The sequence below is a fragment of the Ahaetulla prasina genome, chromosome 17 (assembly GCF_028640845.1).
Source record: "Ahaetulla prasina isolate Xishuangbanna chromosome 17, ASM2864084v1, whole genome shotgun sequence".
NCBI lineage: Eukaryota > Metazoa > Chordata > Lepidosauria > Squamata > Colubridae > Ahaetulla > Ahaetulla prasina.
In genome coordinates, this window is record NC_080555.1 from 7,890,937 (window position 1) to 7,914,817 (window position 23,881).

At 45.3% G+C, this 23,881-nt stretch overlaps 1 protein-coding gene across 1 annotated transcript in view; it reads left to right on the forward strand.

Annotated features, from left to right (window-relative positions):
- The window catches only part of ACTN3 (actinin alpha 3), a 50,587-nt gene that overhangs the window by 17,624 nt on the left and 9,082 nt on the right, over window positions 1-23,881 (forward strand). Inside the window, exons 2-17 of the mRNA XM_058159997.1 lie at window positions 4,508-4,622; window positions 5,572-5,691; window positions 6,144-6,230; window positions 7,403-7,490; window positions 9,048-9,126; window positions 10,687-10,768; window positions 11,283-11,368; window positions 13,379-13,471; window positions 14,847-15,077; window positions 17,570-17,717; window positions 18,337-18,487; window positions 20,731-20,839; window positions 20,977-21,117; window positions 21,699-21,881; window positions 22,301-22,435; window positions 23,122-23,301. Of these exons, the coding sequence (XP_058015980.1) occupies window positions 4,508-4,622; window positions 5,572-5,691; window positions 6,144-6,230; window positions 7,403-7,490; window positions 9,048-9,126; window positions 10,687-10,768; window positions 11,283-11,368; window positions 13,379-13,471; window positions 14,847-15,077; window positions 17,570-17,717; window positions 18,337-18,487; window positions 20,731-20,839; window positions 20,977-21,117; window positions 21,699-21,881; window positions 22,301-22,435; window positions 23,122-23,301 (2,028 nt within the window). The remainder of the gene's footprint in view (window positions 1-4,507; window positions 4,623-5,571; window positions 5,692-6,143; window positions 6,231-7,402; window positions 7,491-9,047; window positions 9,127-10,686; window positions 10,769-11,282; window positions 11,369-13,378; window positions 13,472-14,846; window positions 15,078-17,569; window positions 17,718-18,336; window positions 18,488-20,730; window positions 20,840-20,976; window positions 21,118-21,698; window positions 21,882-22,300; window positions 22,436-23,121; window positions 23,302-23,881) is intronic.

Sequence of the window (23,881 nt, forward strand, 5' to 3'; positions counted from 1 at the left end):
TGCTTCAACTCCTACCCTCAAAATGACGCTATAGAGCACTGCACACCAGAACAACAGGACACAAGGACAGTTTCTTCCCGAATCCCATCACTCTGCTAAACAAATAATTCCCTCAACACTGTCAAACTATTTACTAAATCTGTACTACTATTAATCTTCTCATTGTTCCCATCACCCATCTCTTCCCACTTATGACTGTATGACTGTAACTTTGTTGCTTGTTTCCTTACCATTTATATTGATATTGATTGGTTCCTGATTGCGATGACTAACATTAAGTGTTGTACCTTAGAATTCTTGATGAATGTATCTTTTCTTTTATGTACACTACGACCGTCTGCACCAAGACAAATTCCTTTTGTATCCAATCACACTTGGCCAATAAAGAATTCTATTCTATTCTATTCTATTCTATTCTATTCTATTCTATTCTATTCTATTCTATTCTATTCTGGAACAGCTTTGTTCCTTATGCCTCTGTCTTGTAAAGTTGCAGGATTCTTTTTTTTACCCACCATGTATATGTATACATTCAAACTAGACTATGTCATATATGCGTGTGTGTGGGTATATGCATAATGGTTATCTTTTGAGAGCAGAATGCAGTAAAATTTCAATTCAATGTATGCTGATTAGCGTACATTTAAAGTGACAATAAAGTTTTTACTATTCTATTCTATTCTCTATTTCAAAGGGATATAGTAGAAGATTAAAGCTGAGATCAGCTATATCTTTTGGCCAGAGAAGGGGAAATGGTATCTTTGGAAATCTGCCAAAAAGAGAATTTACCTCTTACAGTAAATTGTCTTAAGACCGAATAATTGAAAGGAAAGCTGTTTACTTAGAGATATACATATAGTCCTCAATTTAAAACAGCTCGTTTAGTGATCGTTCATAGTCACAATGGTACTGAAAAAAAGCGACTTACCATAATTTTTCACACTTATGACCATAGCAGCGGATCATGGATCGTGGCTTGGCGACTGACTCATATTTATGACAGTCGCAGTGTCCCAGAGTCACGTGATCCCCTTTTGCGATCTCCTGACAAGCAAAGGTCAACGGAGAAACCAGATTCACTGAACAACCTCGTTACCAACTTACCAAGTGCAGTGATTCACTTAACAGCTGCGGCGAGAAACTTCTTAAAAGGGGGCAAAATTCACTTAACAAATGTCTCGTTTAACAACAGAAATGGGCTCCCTTGCGAGTCAGCTGCGAGCATCTGAATTTTTGGATCCTGCAAATGGTCCCAAGTGTGAAAAACGGTCGTCAGTCACATTTTTCAGTGCTGCTGTAACCTTGAATGGTTACTCAATGTACTGTTGTAAGTTGAGGACTACTTCTTTACAGTATGGACAAGCTTACCACTTTTAAGTTGGTTCAGCTCTCCTGGTATCCCACACCTTCCCATCCCTCTTGGCTCCAGGAGACCAACCATAAAGATCTTCTGCAGACTCAGGGAATTACATGGAGCTGGCTTCATCGCAGGCCCTTTAAGCCAGATCTAAACTTGGCCAGGCCTGGGGCCAGGAGAGGACAATGAAATTCAATTGGCTCAAGGCGCTGATCGCCCCACAAGCTTGCTGCTCTATCTGCTTAAGTTCACATGTCCCTTCTCCAAGCCGAAAATCACTATCCTGTTACGACTTCCTTGGATTTCTTTTTAAAAATATAATCTCTTTAGTATAAATTAAGAGATAAAACCTGCAATGCTTCTCTCCCATCCAGTTCACTATTGTTTGCTTTAGACGAGAGCTAAATAGCTTGAAATAGATCTATACTAGTCTCGCTTTATTTCTTTGTCGGTAAATATAAATTTAATACACACACACACAAATTTGTCAGGAAAGCGACTGCCTGCAAAGGCTCCTGGATTGGGGCTGAAAGGCGAAAGCAGTATGCTCCATCCCATATTTGGGATAGACCAGGTTGCCCTGATTAAAAAACAATTGTTTGCTTTGATTCAATCCATCGCCCCGGAGTCTTCAAAAAAAAAAAAAAAAAGGATATTTCTCATCAGTGTTTATTTAATATTTTACAGGATCCAATCTGGGTCGGTCACCGGGACCAGAGGTTTTGTCTTCTGAGCTTTCGGACTCTTGCTGGAGCCCATCTATTTTGTTTATTTGTTGGTTATATTTTTATCAGGAGCTCAGAAATAGCAAAAAGTGTTTCTTCCTCTCATTTTTTTCCCCCTACAACGACCCTGAGATGTAGGTTAATCTAACAGAGTGATTGGCCCAAAGTCACCCAGTTAGTGTCTGTGGCCAAAAGAGGCTGGAACCTGGGCCTTCCTGGAGCATATGTGGAACTTAGGAAGTATTCTTAAACTATCTTACCAGGTATTGTCAGCATTGATTGACAGTAGACCGTCAAAATGTTAACGGGATAGAACCTCAACCCTGGAAGGGAGTGGTCTTCTCTTCCACGGCTGCAGAGTGGGCTCCTTCACATAGTCCATGGGACCTGTTGCTCTTTCTTCCCTATATTTCAAATCCCCCAATGTATTTAATGAGAGTTCTGCCATATTCTAATTTCCCATTTATATTCGCTTTCTCCAACTTCGAAGGTACAGGAATATCTGCCCCAAACATTATTCTTTTTCCAGGCTATTTTTTTTTTCAGTCTGTGTACGTACACAGCTGTGGGGATTATTTTTAGACCTGCAGAGTTGCAGAAGTCTGCACGCTGCTTACATTCTCCGTTAAAATAAAAGGCAAAGGGCATCGCAAAATGAAAAGTCAGCCAGGTTCGGTGGACTGCGCTGTGTTATCATACACATTTGGTACATTGCGAAATCGTACATGGAGGTGCAAAATATATATATATATCCAGCTCATCAGGAGCTGCCTGACTGCTCGCTTCTCCCCCCCCCCCGCCACAGTTGTGTTATGGGTACCTTGTGGCAGGTGCTTATACTATAAACAGAAATGACAAAACGCACATGACCTTTCAGATCCTGCCTGCTTCTCTCACAGTTGCAACGCGTGTGCCGAGCTGTGCGGTAGTAGATCATGTTATAAAGACAGTGGTTGCGTTGCATTCTTTAACCTGTGCCCTTAAGAGTAGCCATCTCAGGAGCTAGACGGCCACCTGTTGGAGGGCTCTTGATTTGGACTCCTGTCCCAAGCAGGTGCTGGACTCAGTGATAGGAATGTCCCTTTCGGCCCTCGGATTCGGTGATTTGGCCTTAGCGTTAGCCCCGTAGTGATAAACGTTTTAAGGATTTTTTGTCTGTAAACCTAACAAAGCTGCTATCTCTCTGGAAACTGTAGTTATTCAGTGGTTACTGAATAATAGCCAAATATTCCATATTGACTTTTGCTGTATTTCTCCCCCATCTCCCCAACCCAACATAGTTTCCTTTCATAGCAGCAGCTGAAGGGGGCTTTCGTTGACATATGCCCTGGTGGAGAGTGGTCCAGATCTGGCTTTCTTTCTCAGGTATAGAATCACATCCGAATCAGGGATACGAGTTGTTGTATGATAGTTACATATATTGTTGTGACAAAATAAATAAATAAAAGATATCTATTGCTCTTGCTAATTCTCTGTGCAGCCCAAACCACCTCACAGGATTGTTGTGGGGGAAATAGAAAGAGGATGGTGTGTTCGATATGTTTGCTGCCTTGAGTTTTTGCAAAAAAATATAGGTGGGCTCCATCCACCCTTGCATATTCATGTCAGAAGGACCTACAAAGGTAGCCGAAAGGAGCTTCTGGGTTGAAAGGATTTGCCCGCGACTACACCTTTGCCCAAGAGATGCCCGGTTGCCAAAAATAATGCAATCTTTGAGAGGTTCGTTTCATCCCCCAAAGGCAGGAGATAGATAGATAGATAGATAGATAGATAGATAGATAGATAGATAGATAGATAGATAGATAGATAGATAGATAGATAGATAGATATAAATGATGGATGGATTTGATGAATGAGTTCCAGTTCTAATCCTACCTTTGCTATGAAAGCCCACTGGGAACTTTCAGCCAATCACCAGGAGCTTTTGCATTCTAGTCACACCTTTGGCATGAAAGCAGTTGGGTGACTGGGCCAATCACCAGGAGACAGTGAGTTCTAGTTCCATCCTATACATGAAAGGTGACTGAGTAACTCTGGACCAATGATCAGAAGTTGGTGAATTCTAGTTTCACCTTAGACATGAAAGCTAGCTGGGTGACTTTGGGCCAGTCCCTTTCTCTCTTAGCCCTACCCATCTCACAGGGTTGTTGATGTGGGAAAAATAGGAGTAGGAAGGTGAGTTGGATACAGTTGCTGCCTTGTTATTTGTAAAAAATAATAAAGATAGGATACAAAGAAACAAATTTGATGAATGAAACTGCAGACAACAAAATCTTATGTTGCAATAAACATTGAAGGACTTTTTATGTGTGTAAACCTAACAAAGCTGCTCTCTCTCTGGAAACTGTAGTTAGTTGTGACAGCCAAATATTCCATACTGACTTCTGCTGTATTTCTCCCTCCATCCCCCCAACCAACCCAAAAGACATTCACAGCTTGGTGCAATTCCCACTTGCGGAAGGCCGGGACACAGATTGAGAATATTGAAGAAGATTTCCGGAATGGCCTTAAACTCATGCTCCTATTAGAGGTGATTTCAGGTAGGAGAACACTGATGTTGGGAGGTGTGGGTGGGGGCAGCCCCCAAGCAGCAGAGGGTGATGTAAACGGGGTTACATTTTAAAGGAGATTTATTTATATATACATATAGCTATACATATATATCTATATACATATATCTATATACATATACATATATGTATGTATGTATGTATGTATGTATGTATGTATGTATACATGGACTAGCAATATATTTTAACATTTCAGATAGATTAATAAAACACAATAAAATATAAATATTAAAAAGATCTATATTCAGATGCCAATGTCTAGGCCATCTAAGCATAGCATCGTTTATTTTTAAAAAATCAGATATATGCCCTCAGCTTACAGCCGGTCATGATGTGATCTACATTTTGACATAGGACTGATTGAGGGAACAAGTTATGTCTAGTCAAAGAAGAGAAGTATTAGGGATAACAAGTCTTCCAATATTTGAGGGGCTGCCACAAAGAAGAGGGAAGTCAACCTCTTCTCCAAAAAACCCGAAGGCAGGACAAGAAGAAGATGGGAATTAATCAAGTTTAGAAACAACCTCGAACTAAGAAAAAAAAAATTCCTGACAGTGAGAACAATTAACCAGTGGAACGACTTTCCTCCAGATGTTATGGGTGCCCCATCACCCATCACTGGAGGTTTTCAAGAAGTGATTGGACAAACATTTGTCCAGGATGCTTGCACAGGGGGTTGGTCTATAAGACCTTCATGGTCCCTTCCAACCCTATTATTCTATGTTCTATGAGTCACACTCCTCTACAGTCTTCGCCAATATTATGCAAGAAGCAGACACACACTAGTGTGTGCAAGTCGATGGAGGTTTGGGTTTTGGATCAGGAGTGCCTATAAGTGCTGCCATGGTGTGTGTGTGTGTATGTGTGTATCACAATCCTTCTCTTTCTACCTCCACTGTTTCTCTCTTTTCTCCACAAGGTGAGCGGTTGCCAAAGCCAGACAAGGGCAAGATGCGTTTCCACAAAATTGCCAACGTCAACAAGGCCCTGGACTTCATTTCCAGTAAGGGGGTCAAGTTGGTATCCATCGGAGCTGAGGGTAAGTAACCTTGCGAAGGGGGTATTTTCTTTCTCTACTCTCTGAAAACAAAATGAGAAAAATCTCCTTCTGGCACACAGCAAGTCCAGGTAGCCCTCGACATATGACCACAATTGAGTCCAATGTTTCTGTTGCTAAGTGAGACATTTGTTAAGTGAGTTTTTCGCCGTTTTACAACCTTTCTTGTCCCAGTTGTTGAGTGAATCATTGCAGTTGATAAGTTGGTAACCCGGTTGTTAAGTGAATTTTGGCTTCTCCATTGACTTTGCTTGTCAAGAAGGTCACAAAAGGGGATCACGTGACCCTGGGGGACACTGCGAACCGTCATAAATATGAACCAGTTGGCAACCATTTTGATCCTGGGGATGCTGCAAAGACTATATGCCTACGGCTCTCAGCTTGCCTTTTCCACGTTCATCACTTTTTATGCTCCTTCCCTGCTTCTATTCCAGAAATTGTGGACGGAAACCTGAAGATGACTCTGGGTATGATCTGGACAATCATCCTCCGATTCGCTATCCAGGACATCTCAGTGGAAGGTACGCATGAAAGGCAAGAGGCCCTTGGATTTGACCCGTTCCTTGAAATCTGCTTTCAAAGTATCTATCTGGAGAGGGCACCACTCCTCAGTTTATCCCAGGGCTGGGCTGCTGGGGGTTTGCAGGGGTTCGGGAGAACTTTTAGCTAAGATTCTGTGCAGTTCAGAGAACCCCCAAATCCCACTCCTGGCTGGCCCCGCCCATCCCACCCCTCCCAGGAGTCCCCACGCGGCCCATTTTGGATGCAGGTAAGTGCACGGTGCGCACATAGGCTCAGGGAGGGCGAAAAACAGGCTTACCGGAAGTTCGGGAAGGCCGGAAATGGGCCTGTTTCCAGCCTCCGTCCCCTGGGGAGGCCATTTTCATTCTCCCAGAGGCTCAAGGAAAGCCTCCAGACCCTGGGGAGGGCAAAAAGCCCCACCTCTGCCATGGTGCGGGAGGCCGACTAGGCCACGCCCACCATGGCCACGTCCACCCAGCAACCAGACAGAGAACCCCTTGCTAAAATTTTTGAAGCCCACCCTTGGTTCATTCCCCAACTTTCCTAGATCTAATTCCCAGCACTTCACTGAGAGGAAAGGAATGGAGATTTTTAGTAACAGATCTGGAAAGACATTGCCAACTTAAGCAAGCTGTACTGGATTTGATGGGCCAATCTTTTTTTCTTTTTTCTTTTTTCTTTTCTTGACAACATTTATATAACCACCCTACCCAAATAAAGCAATTTAGGTGGCGTACATAAATAATCAATAATCACAAAGCAACGAACGTGCTCTATAATCCTTTCAGAACAGAGACTGGCTCAGAAGTAGAACTTCTGGTTTGCACGCAGAAGGTTGATGGTTTTTAATGAGATAATGGGGATGGAGAACCATCAAAGCAGGTTAAACTTAGATCAGGGGTCTCCAAACTTGGCAACTTTTAAGACTTGTGGACTTCAACTCCCAGAATTCCTCAGCCAGCTGGAATTGAAGTCCACAAGTCTTAAAGTTGCCAAGTTTGGAGACCTCAGGCTTAAATGAAAAACGAACGTGCTTGGCTGAGGGCAGAGGAGATAGGACTGATTCAAACTTCTTTCCTGATATAATAAATGCAGAGAAGCTTGTTGGAAATGTAGAGTTTATGTCATGGCTGGCTTAAGCCTGAGGGGTTTTCCTTCCCTTCACTTCCAGAAACTTCGGCCAAGGAGGGGCTGCTGCTGTGGTGCCAAAGGAAGACGGCTCCCTACCGGAACGTCAATGTGCAGAACTTCCACATTAGGTACCTCAAAGATCCGGGCTTAGCGTTGCTGAATTAACAGAACAGAGTTGGAAGGGACCTTGGAGGTCTTCTAGTCCAGCCCCCTGCTCAAGCAGGAAACCCTATGCCATTTCGGACAAATGGCTGTCCAATCTCTTCTTAAAAACCTCCAGTGATGGAGCTCCCACAACGTCTGATGGCACTGTTGTTGCTCATAGTCAGGAAATTGTTCTCACAGTCAGGAAATTCCTCCTTAGTTCCAGGTTGCTTCTCTCCTTGATTAGTTTCCATCCATTGCTTTTTGTCCTACCCTAAGGTGCTTTAGAGGATAGGCTGATCCAAAACACCTGAAGATAGGACAAAAATGCAATGGATGGAAACTAAACAAGGAGAGAACCAGCCTAGAACTAAGGTTAGCTTGCTCCTTGATTAAAACTAAGAACTAACTAAGATCTAAGGAATTCACTAGCCCATCACATGGTAATCTTTCCCCCCCAGCGCTTGCAATCCCAAAGTTCCTCCTGATGTTTAGTTGAATCTCCCTCTTTGTAATTTTAACCCGGAGGTTTCGGCTACCCTCTGGGGCAACAGAGAACACCGTAATATAAGTCCATGACTTCTCGTAGCTTTTCAGTTATGTGAAGACTGCTATCATATCTCCCCTTCGTCACCTCTTCCGTAAGCCAGACGTGTCCAAAGTCTTTCAACTGATCCTCCGAGAGGACTTGGGTTCTGGACTTTTCATCCTCTGGATAGCCCCTCTTCTGAACTTGCTCCAATTCGTCATTGTCATTTTTTGAATGGCAGGCTCCAAAATTGGACACGGTATTTCAAGTGCGGTCTTCCCGGGGCAGAATGGAATGACCTTGTGCTCCTGAGAGCATTCGCCATTTTAGCAACCGCATCACGCTACCGGCTCGCATTTAATTTTATGGCTGAGAAGAACACCAACATCTCTTTAAGAACAAACCCAGTCTTTAAGCAGAATTATTCACTGTAGCCCAAACAGTAACATATGCAGTTAGTCCTTAATTTATGACCAGCCAAAGTTCTGATGGACCTACCTGGGTGGGTGGGTGATGTTTACAACCTGGATTTGATCTTCCAATGGTCGGATCTCATCCGTGATCACATCACCGCACTTTAAGCCAGTTGCACCAACCCACAATCGCGTCACCCCGTTTTACGATGGTCTTGCCGCTTAACACCACAGAAAAGGTTGTAAAAATCAGGTCAGTCATATGACCGTCCTACTTTACAGCGGTCATGAGCTACAACCATGATAGGCAGCCTCCATCTCAGTCCTAACTGAGGAGCCTCCCGCCGCTTTTAGTATCGGTTCGCAAGAACCAGAGAGAACCAGGAGCAACCCACCACTGCCAGGGATGCCGCAATGGTTGACTGTTGTAAAAAACAGTCATAAGTCAATTTTTCCAGTGCCGTTGTATCTTCGAACAGTCACTAAATGAGAGATTGTAAGTCAAGGACTATCTGTATGGGGAGGGAGGCCTCTGGCTTCAGTTGAATGCATCCCACACTCACTCAGTCTTCCTTCTCTCCCAATGTTCTCCCGATCAGCTGGAAGGATGGCCTGGCACTGTGCGCCCTGATCCATCGGCACCGTCCCGACCTCATTGACTACGCCAAGCTCAGAAAGGTGATGGGCTTCCCTTGTAGACCAAGTGTGGCTCTTCCCTTCTCACTCTTCTGGCTGCCTGTTTCTTCCCCTTTAAGGCAGCTTCTGGGCTCGTCCTCATCTCTCCCTAACATCCCTCCCTAACCATCCCATCAACGTGCCACAAGGATGGGTATCAAAAAAAAAAAAAAGTCAAAATGGCAACCATGGCTGTGTGATTGAAGCCCTGTTTCTCTTTATATCCAAGCAATGCATATTTTATTTATTTATTTATTTATTATTTAAATTTATATACCGCCCTATCTCCCGAAGGAAAAAGGCAGGGCTATATTGATCTGATTCGATTTTGATTTGTTTGCTGCCTGTCTCACTTCGAGGCGACTCTGGGTGGCTTACAACATTAAACGGTTGAGGGGCTTGTGCAGATTTTTACAACTCAGATCAGCCGTGGTGGCACAGTAGTTAGAATGCAGTATTGCAGGCTAACTCTGCCCATTGCCAGCAGTTCGATCCTGATCGGTTCAAGTCTATTGCTATTGCCCTTCCTTCCTTCCTTCCTTCCTGATGGTTAGAATGCAGTATCGCAGGCTAACTCTGCCCACTGCTAGCAGTTCAATCCTGATGGGCTCGAGGTTATCTCAGCCTTCCGTCCTTCCGAGGTCGGTAATACGAGGACCCAGATTGTTGGGGGCAAGAGGCTGACCGCGCTATAAACTGCTTAGAGAGGGCTGTAAAGCACCGTGGAGCGGTATATAAGTCTTAAGTGCTACTGCTATTGCCATCCTTCTTATCTCTCCATGAATACATGCATAGTGGTTTAAGCATAACGATGCACTATACTCCCCTCGCCTCTATTATGATTATCACTAGTTTAAGCAACCGTATAGTTAAGATTCAGCTTTGCATGAAGACTGCCTCAAGTTCAGGCTTTGGCCCATTCTATTCAAAGACTCAGCACAGCTTGAACTTTCACTGTTTTGGCTTTGGAGAGCCTCTGCTAGGTAGAAGAGATACTGTGTAGGAGATGAGCCCGAGGGAGGGGAGAAACACGTCATCGGTCACGAGTCCAGTGGTGGGATTCAAATAACTTAACAACCGGTTCTCTGCTTTAATGATTTCTTCCAACAACCAGTTCAGCAAACTGCTCAGAAAGTTAACAACCGGTTCTTCCGAAGTGGTGCGAACTGGCTGAATCCCACCACTGCACTAGTCCCCTGCGTGCCCACAAGAGACCTAAGCCCAGCTAACCTTGAATTGCTTTGACTCTTATCTACCGCCAATTTGCTTTGACCGTTAGTAGCTCAGATTCTTGTACAGAGAATCTTAAGCTTGCAATGAATCTTTATTTACCCATTTGAACTGCCTGAATCCCCCAATTTCCTCGGCGCTTGACGGATACTACCATGCTAGACGGGCTCAGAATCTAGTAGGGGGCAGATTCCTATCTCCCCAGTGATTTTTTTCATGAACATGCAACCTTGGTTAGGAATGTTCACCTCCCTCCCTCCCTCTAACAAACCTAGCCCCCTTTTCTCACAGATGAAGACTCATATAAGATAATTCTGTCCATCTCTTCCCTAGGATGATCCCATTGGGAACCTCAATACAGCTTTTGAGGTGGCCGAGAAATATCTGGATATCCCCAAGATGCTGGACGCAGAAGGTAAGAGAAACCTCAATGTGGTTTAAAAACATAGGATTGGATCAGAGCGGAGTAAGTTGGGGGTGCTCCTGTGGTCAGGTGAACATATTCACCAGTGGTCAGGTGAAGAGAAACACATCTGCGTTCCGGCTCATTTGCTCTCTAGCCTTATCAAGCTTCTTGAGCCTCGGTGGCACAGTGGTTAGAGTGCAGCACTGCAGGCTACTTCTGCTGACTGCCGGCTGCCTGCAATTTGGCAGTTCAAATCTCACCAGGCTCAAGGTCAACTCAGCCTTCTGTCCTTCCGAGGTGGGTAAAATGAGGACCCAGATTGTTGGGGGCCAGAGGCTCACTCTGTAAACCGCTTAGAACTTAGGCTGTAAAAACACTGTGAAGCAGTATATAAGTCTAAGTGCTATTGCTATTCTTATCGGAGTAAGTGCTGGATTGACTGAGGGGCAAATCTTCTGAAAAGGAAATTCTTCTTTGTGCGCCGCTTCCATCATCGGCTTCTTTTCCTGGTTCCTCTCTGCAGATATTGTCAACACCCCCAAACCAGATGAGAAAGCCATCATGACATACGTTTCTTGTTTCTATCATGCTTTTGCTGGTGCGGAGCAGGTAAAAAGCAAGTTTCTTCCTTAGGCATTTAACTTTACAGGAGGCAAGTCTATGACAAATTTATGTGTGTGTATGTGTGTGTACACACTCACACACACACACACACATATGTATATGTATATTTAACACAAAATGGTTTGTTGTGTAAGCGACTGGCTGTGAGGGCTCCTGGATTGGGGCTGAGAGGTGCAGTATGCTTCCTCCCATATTTGGGTAGACCAGGTTGCTTCGATAGGAAAAAAACCCACCACATATATATATACCGTATATACTCGAATATAAGCCGATCCGAGTATAAGCCAAGGTCCCCAATTTTACCCCAAAAAACTGGGGTAAACTGGGGACTCGAGTATAAGCCGAGGGTGGGAAATGAGGCAGCTACCGGTCGGGGAAACCCTCCCTCCCTCAGCCGAGAAGGCTGGCGGCTCCCCCGCCCCGCCCTCTCACTGCACCGGCATGGCTTCCCCGCGCTAATGCAAAAGCCCGCCAAGTTTGCGCCATCCGGTATAATGTGAAAAAAAGAAGAAAAAAAAAACTCGAGTATAAGCCGTATATACTCGAGTATAAGCCGAGGGGACGTTTTTCAGCACAAAAAACGTGCTGAAAAACTCGGCTTATACTCGAGTATATACGGTATATATTTGTTTTCTGAGGTTTTCGCAGGTGTTAGTATGTAGGTCTTTGGTTATTCGGGTTTTCTCCCGCGTAAAATTGGAAGTGTCTTGGCGACGTTTCGACGAAGTCTCATTCGTCATCTTCAGGCTTCAGCTTTGCTCCCAGAAGCACGAAGCTGAAGCCTGAAGATGACGAATGAGACTGAGATCATGAAGAATGAGATCATGAAGCACGACCAAGGACCAGAAGCCAGACCGCAGCTGCAACATTAGCCATTTCAAACCCCTCCAATCCATTCATGCAGCAGACTGACACCCACTATGAAGATGTAGCACGACCACAAAGCCAAACAACAGCTATGCAGCTCACCAGCTCAAATCCCCCTGCAGCACAGACTAGACTGAGCACAACCAAGCCCCCACCAACACAGGACACACCCCCAGCCAATCAGAGCACAGAAAAAACCCCATCCAATCAGAGCACAGCCAAGCTCCCACCCAATCAGTTCAAACCCCCACTAGCAGTTAAAAGGAAGAAACAGCTGCGATCACACATTGCTCCCAGAAGCACGAAGCTGAAGCCTGAAGATGACGAATGAGACTTCGTCGAAACGTCGCCAAGACACTTCCAATTTTACACGGGAGAAAACCCGAACAACCAAAGACCTATATATATATATATACACATATATATATATATATGTAATCCTCGACTTATGACCACAATTGAGCCCAGGATTTATGTTGCTAAGTGAGAAATTTGTAAAGTGAGTTTTGCCTCGTTGTACCACTTTCCATGCCACGTTTGTTAAGTGAATCACTGCAAGTTGTTAAGTTAGTAGCACGCTTGTTAAGTGAATCCGGCTCCTCCATTGACTTTACTTGTCAGAAGGTCACAAAAGGGGATCACCTGACCCCGGGACACTGCGACCGTCGTAAGTACGAGTCAGTTGCCAAGCATCTGAATGTAAATCACGTGACCACGGGGATGCTGCAGCTGTCGTAAGTGTAAAAAGATGGTCATAAGTCCCTTTTTTTTCCTCAATGCTGTTGTTACTTCGAACGGTCACTAAACGTACTGTTGTAAGTCAAGGACTGCTTTCCCTCTTTCCTTCAGTGTCATTTTCTGAGGCTTTTGCAGAATTCAGTCCTGATTTAGGAGGTTGTCAAATGAGGATTAATTTAAAAATACCATAAACGGTTTTGCTTTGTTATCTTTCAGTCAAGATAAATTTTTGTAGAGGCATTTATGTTTGGCATACAAGGGAAGTAGAAAAACTCAGGGTGTTCCTTTCTCCCTATCTCCTGGGGGAGGTGGGGCAGAGGGAGAGAGAGAGAATATTTTTTATGGTATGTTATAAATCATGTCTGCTTTTTTCCCTCTCTTTGCTTCCAGGCTGAGACAGCAGCCAATAGGATCTGCAAGGTGCTGGCTGTCAATCAAGAGAATGAGAAATTGATGCAGGAGTATGAAAAGCTGGCCAGTGAGGTAACTTGCATCTTAAATTACCCAAAGGGAAAGTTCTATAACAGGCGCATTTTAATTCCCCTCTTCATCTCTTCCTCTTTCCAAGATGGGAGCAGCGATTTTATTCTATCCGATAGCAAGGGATGGAAGCAAGGACAGGGGTGGGGGAAGGAGGTCTGATATGTTAATATCCTGATTGGGAGAGGGTACTAGAAAGGAGGTGAGGAATGCAGAGTGCAGAGTAACGGAAGGGACCTTGGCGGTCTTCTAGTCCAACCCCCTGCTCAAGCAGGAAAGGGAAACAATAAACCACGGTCCACAACGTCAGAGTTTCCCTTTATTTTAAATCAGATCGAATATTTTCCTCTGGTTTGCATATTATCAGGCTTGAGAGTTGGAAGCTGTTAGACCAGAGCTTGAAAACGTTATTGGAAGTTCATAGGAGGGGAGTGATGATGGACACAGCAAAGGATGTGGGTCCCCACTGGCTCCTAACATTTTCTTTCTTTGAGGCCGCAAAGGCAAACTAATGTCCCAAGTTTGATAGGTTTCCCTTAAAGCAAAAGGAAAGAGGAAGAACCCTAATCTTGAGGATTGTTGAAAATAAATAAGGATTGAACATCGATTTCTCTCCCAACACTGATTTCTGATTTTGGATCACAATCGTAATATCCTCATGCAAATATGCATTTTAACGAATAAAGGCAGGAAGCCATGAATTCAAATCTCATCTTAGCTATGAAAGCTGGTTGGGTGACTTTGGGCCAGTCATCAGGAAACAGGGAGTTCTAGTTCTGCTTTAGGAATGAAAGCCAGCTGGGTGAGCCAATCCTTCTCTCTCAGCCCAACCCACCTCACAGGGTTGTTGTAGGGAAAATAGGAGCTGTGTTGGATATGTTTCACCTCCTTGAGTTATTTGTAAAAGTAACAAAGATGAGGTGCAAAGAGAGAGAGAGAAAGAGAGAGGGAGAGAGGAAGGGAGAGATGGAGAGAGTGAGGTGGCTAGAGAGATAGATAATAGATAGATGGATGGATAGAGAGAGAGAGAGAGTTAGATAAAGAAGTAGGTAGGTAGATAGATATAGATATACAGATATATAGATAGAGATAGAGATAGAGGGGTAGAGGGATAGATAGATAAAGATAGGTAGGTAGGTAGATAGATAGAAGGATAGATAGAGGGATAGATAGAGGGATGGATAGATAGATGGATGGATGGATGGATAGATAGATAGAGGGATAGATAGAGGGATAGATATAGAGAAAGAGAGAGAGAGAGAGAGAGAGAGAGAAAGAAGAAAATGGCTAGAAAGAGAGAGATGCCCCAAAAGGAAGTTTGAGCTAACAGTGGTTCCTGAAGCCCCCAGACATGACCGATCCTCTTTCTCCTGGGCAGCTGCTGGAATGGATCCGCCGCACCATCCCATGGCTGGAGAACCGGGTGGCGGAGAAGAACATGGCTGCCATGCAGCGCAAGCTGGAGGACTTCCGGGACTACCGTCGCGTGCACAAACCTCCCCGCGTCCAGGAGAAATGCCAGCTGGAAATCAACTTCAACACCTTGCAGACCAAGCTGCGCCTCAGCAACCGTCCAGCCTTCATGCCCTCCGAGGGGAAGATGGTCTCTGTAAGTCAAGGAGCAGAAATGGGGGAGCCCTACAAGCTACGGGGGGCGGGCAGGAGGGCAGCTGGGCTTCACATTTGAGACCACAGGTTTTCCCGAAAGCCACCTTTGTTTATGAAAACATCTGTCCCGAGCATCCATCCTACATTTCCATGGTTTCACCATGCCGATGAAAACTTCTGAAGGAGTTCCTTCCTTCCTTCCTTTGTTGCTTTCTATTTCAAGACACATCTGTGAGAGATATCCCTTGAAGACATCTATCTAGTGTAATACATCCTATTTTTAATTAAATTAGACAATTAAAATGTTAAAACAGGACTTCTAAACCTTGACAACTTTAAGACTTGTGGACTTCAAGTGCCGGAATTCCCTAGCCAGCTTGGCTTGGGAATTCCAGGAGTTAAAGTCCACGGGTCTTAAAGTTGCCCGGATTGGGTAACTTTGCATTAAAGATTTCCAAGAGTTGTTGAAAAGCTAATCAGGCCTAAGGCCATGCCACTTTCTGAGAAAAGAAAGTATTTCATAAATATAAGCCTACCTCCAAAATGGCCTGTTTAGCAGATTTTTTACAGGCCAGAAAAGAAAGAGAAATGATGAAAAGCAACAAACGTGAAGCTTACATGGTAATTTGACCTTTTGCACGCAAGCAAAAATTCCTTAGTTTTTGAGAAACTATCCCCAATAGAGAATTCTCAAGTGTAGCATCTATAAAAACACTTTCAACACTGCAGTTTTTCCCCCCCAGAATTGGCCTTGCAGGTTTATTAACTGACGCCAGAGAACTTGGTGCTATTAAAGCACTTCATTAAAACAGCTCATTAAAAGCATTTGCTTAGAGAGATTTGCTTGTCATTATCCTTACACTCTTTTGACATTAAGTCAAGATTTGTTCACCCTGACCTTTTAAGTAACAGAGGCTTTGTGGTTTAAAAATCTCTATTTTTGGCACTGAGTTGCTAAGGATTCGTTTCTTCTTGCACATTTAAAAAAATTAATGGATTACTTCTCTCTTTGAATCTACCTTGTTCTCACGATCTTGAGCTGAATCCATAATGTTCTCTTACTGAGCGGCATATGAACCTTATACAAAAAATAGAAATGAAGACAGATTGCCATCTACTAAACAACTAAAAATACCCTATCAAATCATATCTTTAGTCAACATTAAAAAAAAAAAGATAAACGGTAACAAAAAGATAAACACGCATGAAAAATAAATTCCTTCACTCACCCATTTGTTAGGCAGAGAGACGAGAAAGCTGTTCCAAATTTTAACCAATTGCTTACTTGCTCTCTTGTCCACTAAAAATAAAATAAATTACTGCCTTCAAAAGAACAGGAATTAAGACTAGCTTCCCTTCTTGTAGCCCCAAATGTTTTAAAGTGTTTATTCAGCAGAGATTCAGAGAAGGGTACGAGATCTCCTTACGACCTGCTGCTTCTTTTTGGATCTGCTTTCAGCTCATTGAAAAAATGTCCCTGGTGACTTAGTTCTCCAAAGATTTGTTTAATTAACTGAATAACAGATTGCAGGGACTTTGAAGGTCTTCTACTCCAACCTCCTAGTTCAGTCAGGAAACCCTATAACATTTCAGGCAAATGGTGGTCCAATCTCATCTAAAAAACCTCCCGTATTGGAGCACCCACATCTTCTGGTGGCAAGTTGTTCCACTGGTTAATTGTCCTCAACTGTTTGGAAGTTTCTCCTTCGTTCCAGGTTGCTTTTCTCCTTGATTAGTTTCCATCCGTTGCTTCTTGTCCTGCTTTCAGGTGCTTTGGAGAATAGCTTGACCCCTGTCTCTTATTTGTGGTGGCCCCTCAAGTATTGGAAGACTGCAATCAGGTCACTCCGAGGTGACACTGATCAATCACATTTTTAAACTGCCCACCTCCCTTAACAGAAGGACTCTGGACAGTATACAATAAAAGTTTGTAAACAACAAACTTAAAGACTCGAGATCCATCCCACCCATAAAAGGATCTAACGGTAAAGAATGTAATGATGAAATAGTTAATATGAACATATAAAGACAATATATAAAAGTGTTTTTTTTTTTTTAAAAGAGGCAAGGGTACTTAAAACACTTTTAAAAAATGAATTCAAAGGCGAAGGGATGTGAGTTCTCAGGGCTGCATGCTCCTCTGAGCTCCCCATCCAAGCAAGGCTGCAGAGCCATATTTTCACTCTTTTCTGGAAGGCCTGTCTTCTCTGGGGTGTTGTGTGGGGAGAATATTTTACAGGACAGGGGCAATGGCTCAGAGAAGGTTCATTTCCTGGACCCCCCCCAATCAGAGTTCTTTAACTGACAGAGTCCAGAGCATACCTTCCCTGCCTGACCGGGTGGGATGGGCAAACGTAATGGGAGATAAGACAGGTGTCGCTTTGTAAAAGACATCATTGGGAGCGGAAAGGGATGCAGGAGGATTTCTGAAGGTGGCTGGGACCCCCCCTGGCTGAGGCTGTCTCCTCCCCCACCCCCCCACCATGCCCACAGGACATTGCCAATGCCTGGAAAGGTCTGGAACAAGTTGAGAAAGGATACGAAGAATGGCTGCTGACGGAGATCAGGCGCCTGGAGCGTCTGGACCACCTGGCTGAGAAGTTCAAGCAGAAGGCCAGTCTGCACGAGAACTGGACCAGAGGTATCTGCGGAGACCCCGACAGAATCCCCTTCTCTGCTCCAGTTTGTTTATTTAGGCATAGTCATACATGGACTAGCATTGGAGTGGTGCGGTGGCCTAGAGGTGGAGCTCCTGCCTCACAATCAGGAGGCTGTGAGTTTGATCCTAGGTAGAGGCAGATACGGTGAGAATATATTTGCTGAACAAAAACTCTGCATTGGCGTCAGGGAGGGCATCCGGCCAGCAAACACTCAGCTCCATTCAGTTGCCCAGACTCCACCCCGCAAGGGATTATAGGGTGGTTAAATGGCGATGATGATACATGGACTAGCATTATATGTTGACATTTCACCTAAGTGAGCAAAACACAATAAAATATAAATGTCAAGAAGAGTTCTGTGTTCAAATACCAATGTCTCCACCATCTAATCATTGTAGCGCAGCATCATGTATATCTTCAAAAATCAGACACTGGGCTCATATCTGCCCTCACCTTACAGCCGGTCACAATCTGGTTTGATGTGGGACTCTACGGTCACACTGAGGGGAGGGTACTCTGCCCCATTTATACAGAGATGCAACCTCCATCCCTCTTCCCTCAGCCTGGCCTTTAGCTTCCTTCTGCTTCCTCTCCCCCCAGGGAAGGAAGACATGCTGTCCCAGAAGGACTACGAATCAGCCACACTCTATGAGATCCGGGCACTGATGCGCAAGCACGAGGCTTTCGAGAGCGACCTGGCTGCCCACCAGGACCGCGTGGAGCAGATTGCGGCCATTGCTCAGGAGCTCAAGTAGGTGTCAACAAGCTGGCAGCAGCCTTATGGCGAAACGCAAGCACCCTGCATCATCAGTTCTGCTCCCCCAATTCTACCTACTAGGGTGGCTGCCCCAAGCCTGAAGCCCAACACTGCATGAGGCCTCTAAATGACTTGGGAATCTGGTCACCCAAGAGAGGGACGATATATATATATATATATATATATATATATATATATATATATATATATATACACAATAACCAAAGATTAGACTTACAAGCGAAACCTCAGAGCCCTCTCTAAGCTGTTTACAGAGTCACCAAATTATCCCCAATAATCTGGGTCGTCATTTGACCAACCTCGGAAGGATGGAAGGCTGAGTCAACCTTGAGCCGGTCAGGATCGAACTTCTGGCAGTGAGCAGTGAGCCTGCAATAGTGCATTCTGACCACTGTAGCACCAGGGCTCTTGTATAGCATAATACAGTTGCAAGGGACCTTGGAGATCTTCTCGTTCAACCCCCTGCTTGATATACATTATACATTATGTTCTATAATCTATATATACATAGAAATGTACACACACACACAAACACACATACATCCACATACATACATACATACGTACACCTATACACAGACATATTTATTTATTTATTTAAGGTCAAAGACCAAACTGAAAGGAAAAAGAAAATATGTATTTGTGAACCTGATTAAGATGGATTAAAAGCATGTTTCTCAACTTTAGCAACTTTAAGACACACGGAATTTGACTCCCACAAAGCACATCTTAAAGTTACTAAGGTTGAGAAACGCCGGATTAAAAGAAGGAAGAAATAAGATAAAATCAAATAGTGTGTGTGTGTGTGTGTGTGTGTGTATACACAGAACTGATAAAGCAATAATTTATTATTTTCATAAGCAACTCAAGGCAGCAAACATGCAAACATGCATCTTTCTCCTGTTTTCCCCACAACAACAACCCTGTGTAGTGGGTTGGGCCGAGGAGAGCAACTGGCCCAAAGTCACCCAGCTGGCTTCCATGCCTAAGGCAGCACTAGAACGCATGGTCTCCTAGTTTCTAACCTGGTGTCTTAATCACTAGACCAGGGGTCACCAACCTTTTGGACCTCAGTGACTACTAGATTCATAATTTTAAATCCCGTGGACCACTAATATGATCTGCCTAATGACCGGCTGGGTGGGCCTGGCTAGGTGGTCATGTGACCGGGTGGGTGTGGCCAACTCAATGTCACTCATGTCAGGGGGCACCTCGCCCGTCTCTACTCGCCCCTCCCCTCCCAGCCCCTAATCGCCTGTCTGCCCGGGCTCCTTAGGGCCCCAACAGGAAGCAGTTGTTGGAGCTAAGCAGCCACCACGAGAAATAGTTGGCAAAACAGCTCAGAACAAATTGGATCTGACCAAGGAGGAGGCTCAGCAGAAGCACCTCACTGAGGACTAGGAGCATAGGCTTTTCAAGCAGAGGGAAGACCTGTGGGAGTGCAAGGCCAAGTACCGGCGCCTGGAGGCTCAGTGGGCTGAGATGGTCAGCCAGTTCCAGGCCATGATACAGCCCCACTGGAACGAGGCCCTCCGGCTCTTTGCCACCAGTGGCTCTTCCCTCTAGCCTTCGCCCAAAGCCCCACACCAGGAGGCTGAAGCAGACCGCAAGTCGGAATTTCTGCCCCCCCCCCACTGACCCACATAAAAAGACCCTGAAGGGGGAGACTCTCTGCAGCAACACAAATATTCATTGCACGTATCCGGCCCCGGGGGCCATAGATTGAGGACCCCTGATTTAGTGCAATATAAAAAATGCAAATAATTTTTCTGTGGACCACCCAAATTTTCTTGCGGACCACCTGTGGTCCACGGACCACCAGTTGGTGACCGCCGGACTAGACCAAACTGGCTTTATCGGTACTTGGGTTGAGTCTGAGGTCATAATAAAAGGCTCTGGGCTTTGTTCCAAAGGACCTGAAGTTATGTACGAGAACAAACTGGAATAACAACTCGCTCCCAGAACTTAATTCCAATTTATATCAAATTGGAGCCCCAAGCCAACTGGCAGAACCAGGTCTTTAAACTCTTGAGGGAGCTGACCTCACTTCCGGGAGCAAGATGTTCCAAAAGGCAAGAGTGATTCCTCAGTTAATGACGGACTTATCAGTGAGATGCTAAACAGTATCCGGATGACCCATCCTGCATATGCATTCATGGCCTGGAAAAATAAAAAGGGATTGTGTCTCAAAAACTCCTCCTGAATTATCACTGCAGTGAGCTGGACTACCACGATGCAGCCTCTGTGAACTCTCGCTGCCAGGCCATCTGTGACCAATGGGATACCTTGGGGACGCTCACCCAGAAGAGAAGGGATGCCCTGGAGGTGAGAAATGGGCGCAGGAACATGGAAGGTCTCTCCTTGGATGTGGCTCATGGGTTTTGGGGGTGGGGGAAGGTGTGGACCAGACAAGACGTCTTCCTCTCAGGAATTTCACCTGGCGTTCTTTCCCCTTTGCCCAGCGGGTGGAGAAGCTGCTGGAGACCATTGATCAGCTGTACCTGGAGTTTGCCAAGAGGGCCGCCCCGTTCAACAACTGGATGGATGGAGCCATCGAGGACCTCCAGGACATGTTCATCGTGCACAGCATCGAGGAGATCCAGGTCGGCCTCAGGATAGAACTAGCCCTTAGACTTATATACTGCTTCCCAGTGCTTTACAGCCCTCTCTAAGCACCTTACAGAGTCAGCCTCTTGTCCCCAACCATCTGGGTCCTCATTTTACTGATCTCCGAAGGACGGAAGGCTGAGTCAACCTTCCGGTCAGGATCGAACTCCTGGCAATGGGCAGAGTTAGCCTGCAATACTTGCATTCTAATCACTGGGAAGGAGGGAGGGAGGGAAGGAAGGAAGAAAGGAGAGGGAGGGAGGGAGGGAGGGAGGCCACTAACAATAGCACGTAGACTTATATACCGCTTCATGGTGCTTTACAGCCCTCTCTAAGCAGCTTACCAAGTCAGCCTATTGCCCTCAACAATCTAGGTCCTCATTTTACTGACCTCAGAAGGACAGAAGGCTGAGTCAACCTCGAGCCCCATCAGAACCGAACTCCTGGCAGTGGGCAGAGTCAGCTTGCCATGCTGTACTCTAACCAGTGCGCCACCACGGCTCCTAGGATGCCGCCCACATTCCTCCAGGCCCTTTTAGGCCTCCGCTGATCCGAAGTTCGTTCTTCTCTCCTTCAGAGCCTGATCACAGCCCACGAGCAGTTCAAAGCCACCCTGCCAGAGGCCGACAAGGAGCGCATGGCCATCCTGGGCATTCAGAACGAGATCCAAAAGATTGCTCAAACCTACGGCATCAAGCTGTCGGGCCTGAACCCTTACACCACCCTCTCCCATCACGACATTGCCAACAAGTGGGACAAGGTGAGAACCAACAGAGAAGCTAACAAGGATTAAGAATGGGAGAATCTGGCGGAGGGGAATCTTTTTTTTTTCCCCAGGCTGAATTGGATCCCTTATAACAGTGATAATGAACCTTTTCGGCACCGAGTGCCCAAACTGGAACATGCGTGCATGTGCGCACGCCGGAGCACCGGAAAACCCAAAGACCAGCTGGCCAGCGCACGCATGCCTGTTTTTTGGCATCTGCAGACAACAACCAAGCTCAGAGAGCATCAAACACTCCGCATCGTTGTCATTCCCTGCTTTAATTCAAACAAGAAAGGGGCTGAGGTTTGGGGTGGGGAGGGTGGCATTACTTTTCTCCCTTTTCAAATTCCACCCCTGGTCCTGTCTTGTCGGTGAGATTTTAAACACCAATTCGCTTCTTTCCTTCCATTTAGGTGAAACAGTTGGTTCCACATCGCGACCAGACCTTGCAGGAAGAACTGGCAAGGCAGCAAGCCAACGAACGCCTGCGACGTCAATTCGCCGCCCAGGCTAATATCATTGGTCCCTGGATCCAGACCAAGATGGAGGTCAGGCCTTCCTTCTCCTTTCCATCAATATTGAGCTTCCTGTTCCTCTGGCGGGATGGGGCAGAGGACTGGTTATCAAGTAGGCCCAGCTTGCTGGCTGGGGAATTCTGGGAGTTGAAGTCCACGCATCATCTTTCCGGTTGCCAAAGTTGAGAAACACTGCCCTCATCTAAATCGGAATGGGACAACTCTCCACAGCCAACTCGCCTTGGGACAACTTGCTGCAGGACAATTTAGCAATTCAACTTAATCACCTAAAATAAATAAATAAATATTTTAATTTTTGTTGTTCCCATTTCATTCCGTCCCTCCTTTTCCATCCTTTCTTTAATATTAGTGTAACTCTTGGTCCCGCAATGAGTTGTTCCACAGCGAGTTGACTGTGGCGAGTTGGCCGCAGCGAATTGTCGTAGAACCGATCCAAGTGCCTTTTAAAGCATTCACGCAAAAGAAAAATGTAACCCAGGAAAAGCCAGAGGGGCTACTCTAAAGATGGATCAGATCAAACAAACTAAGTATAAAACACTTGAAAAAATTTTTTCTTAGACCCGAGTTTCCAATTTGCAGAATCTCACTGGCTTCCGGTGAGCAATAATGCCTTGTAATATTTGAGGGAAGAAAGCCCCAGGAGGAATTTGAGGCAGGTGCCAACCCTTACGTCAAAATTCTCTTTTTAACCCCTTCAGGAAATTGGTCATGTCTCCGTGGACATAAGTGGACCCCTCGAGGACCAAATGAACCAACTGAAACAACACGAGCAAAATATTATCAATTACAAAGTAAATATTGACAAGCTGGAGGGCGACCACCAGCTCATCCAAGAAGCTCTCGTTTTTGATAACAAGCACACCAACTACACCATGGAAGTAAGTGCCTGGACAGAGGAGGGCAAGGAAAGCAGTGGGAAATACTGGTAGTCCTCGATTTACGACCTCCGTTGGGAGCGGAATTTCCATTGCTAAGCGAAGCAGTTGTTAAGCCAATCGCATCTTACAATCTTTTTCGCCATGGTGATTAAAAGAATCATGTTGTGGCCCGCCAGTGGATCGGACAGTGAGGAGGCTGGGGAGGAACATGGGCCAGTCCTGGAGTCTGGGGGAGGCTGTGATGAGGGCTCTGCATCAGAGGCAGAGAGGGGGCCAGGGCCAGATGCCAGTTATCAGCTGCCTTCAGGCATCAGTGAGGCAGAAGAACAGCTGGATCCTGTTCCCAGGGTGCGCATGCGCAGAGCTGCCAGGAGAAGGGAACAGCTAAGGAACAAGGGTCGACTCAGGAGTAAAGCCACAGGTGGACGGTGATCAGCCTCTCCCATAGGGAATAAAGAGGAGCAAAGGGGAGGGGAGTTTGCAGGAGGCAATTAGTTCATTTGGGTGAACTAATTGCATACTTGCCAAGTATTGTCGGTTGCAGCGTAGAATCTGAAAGATACTGACCTGGTCACTCTCC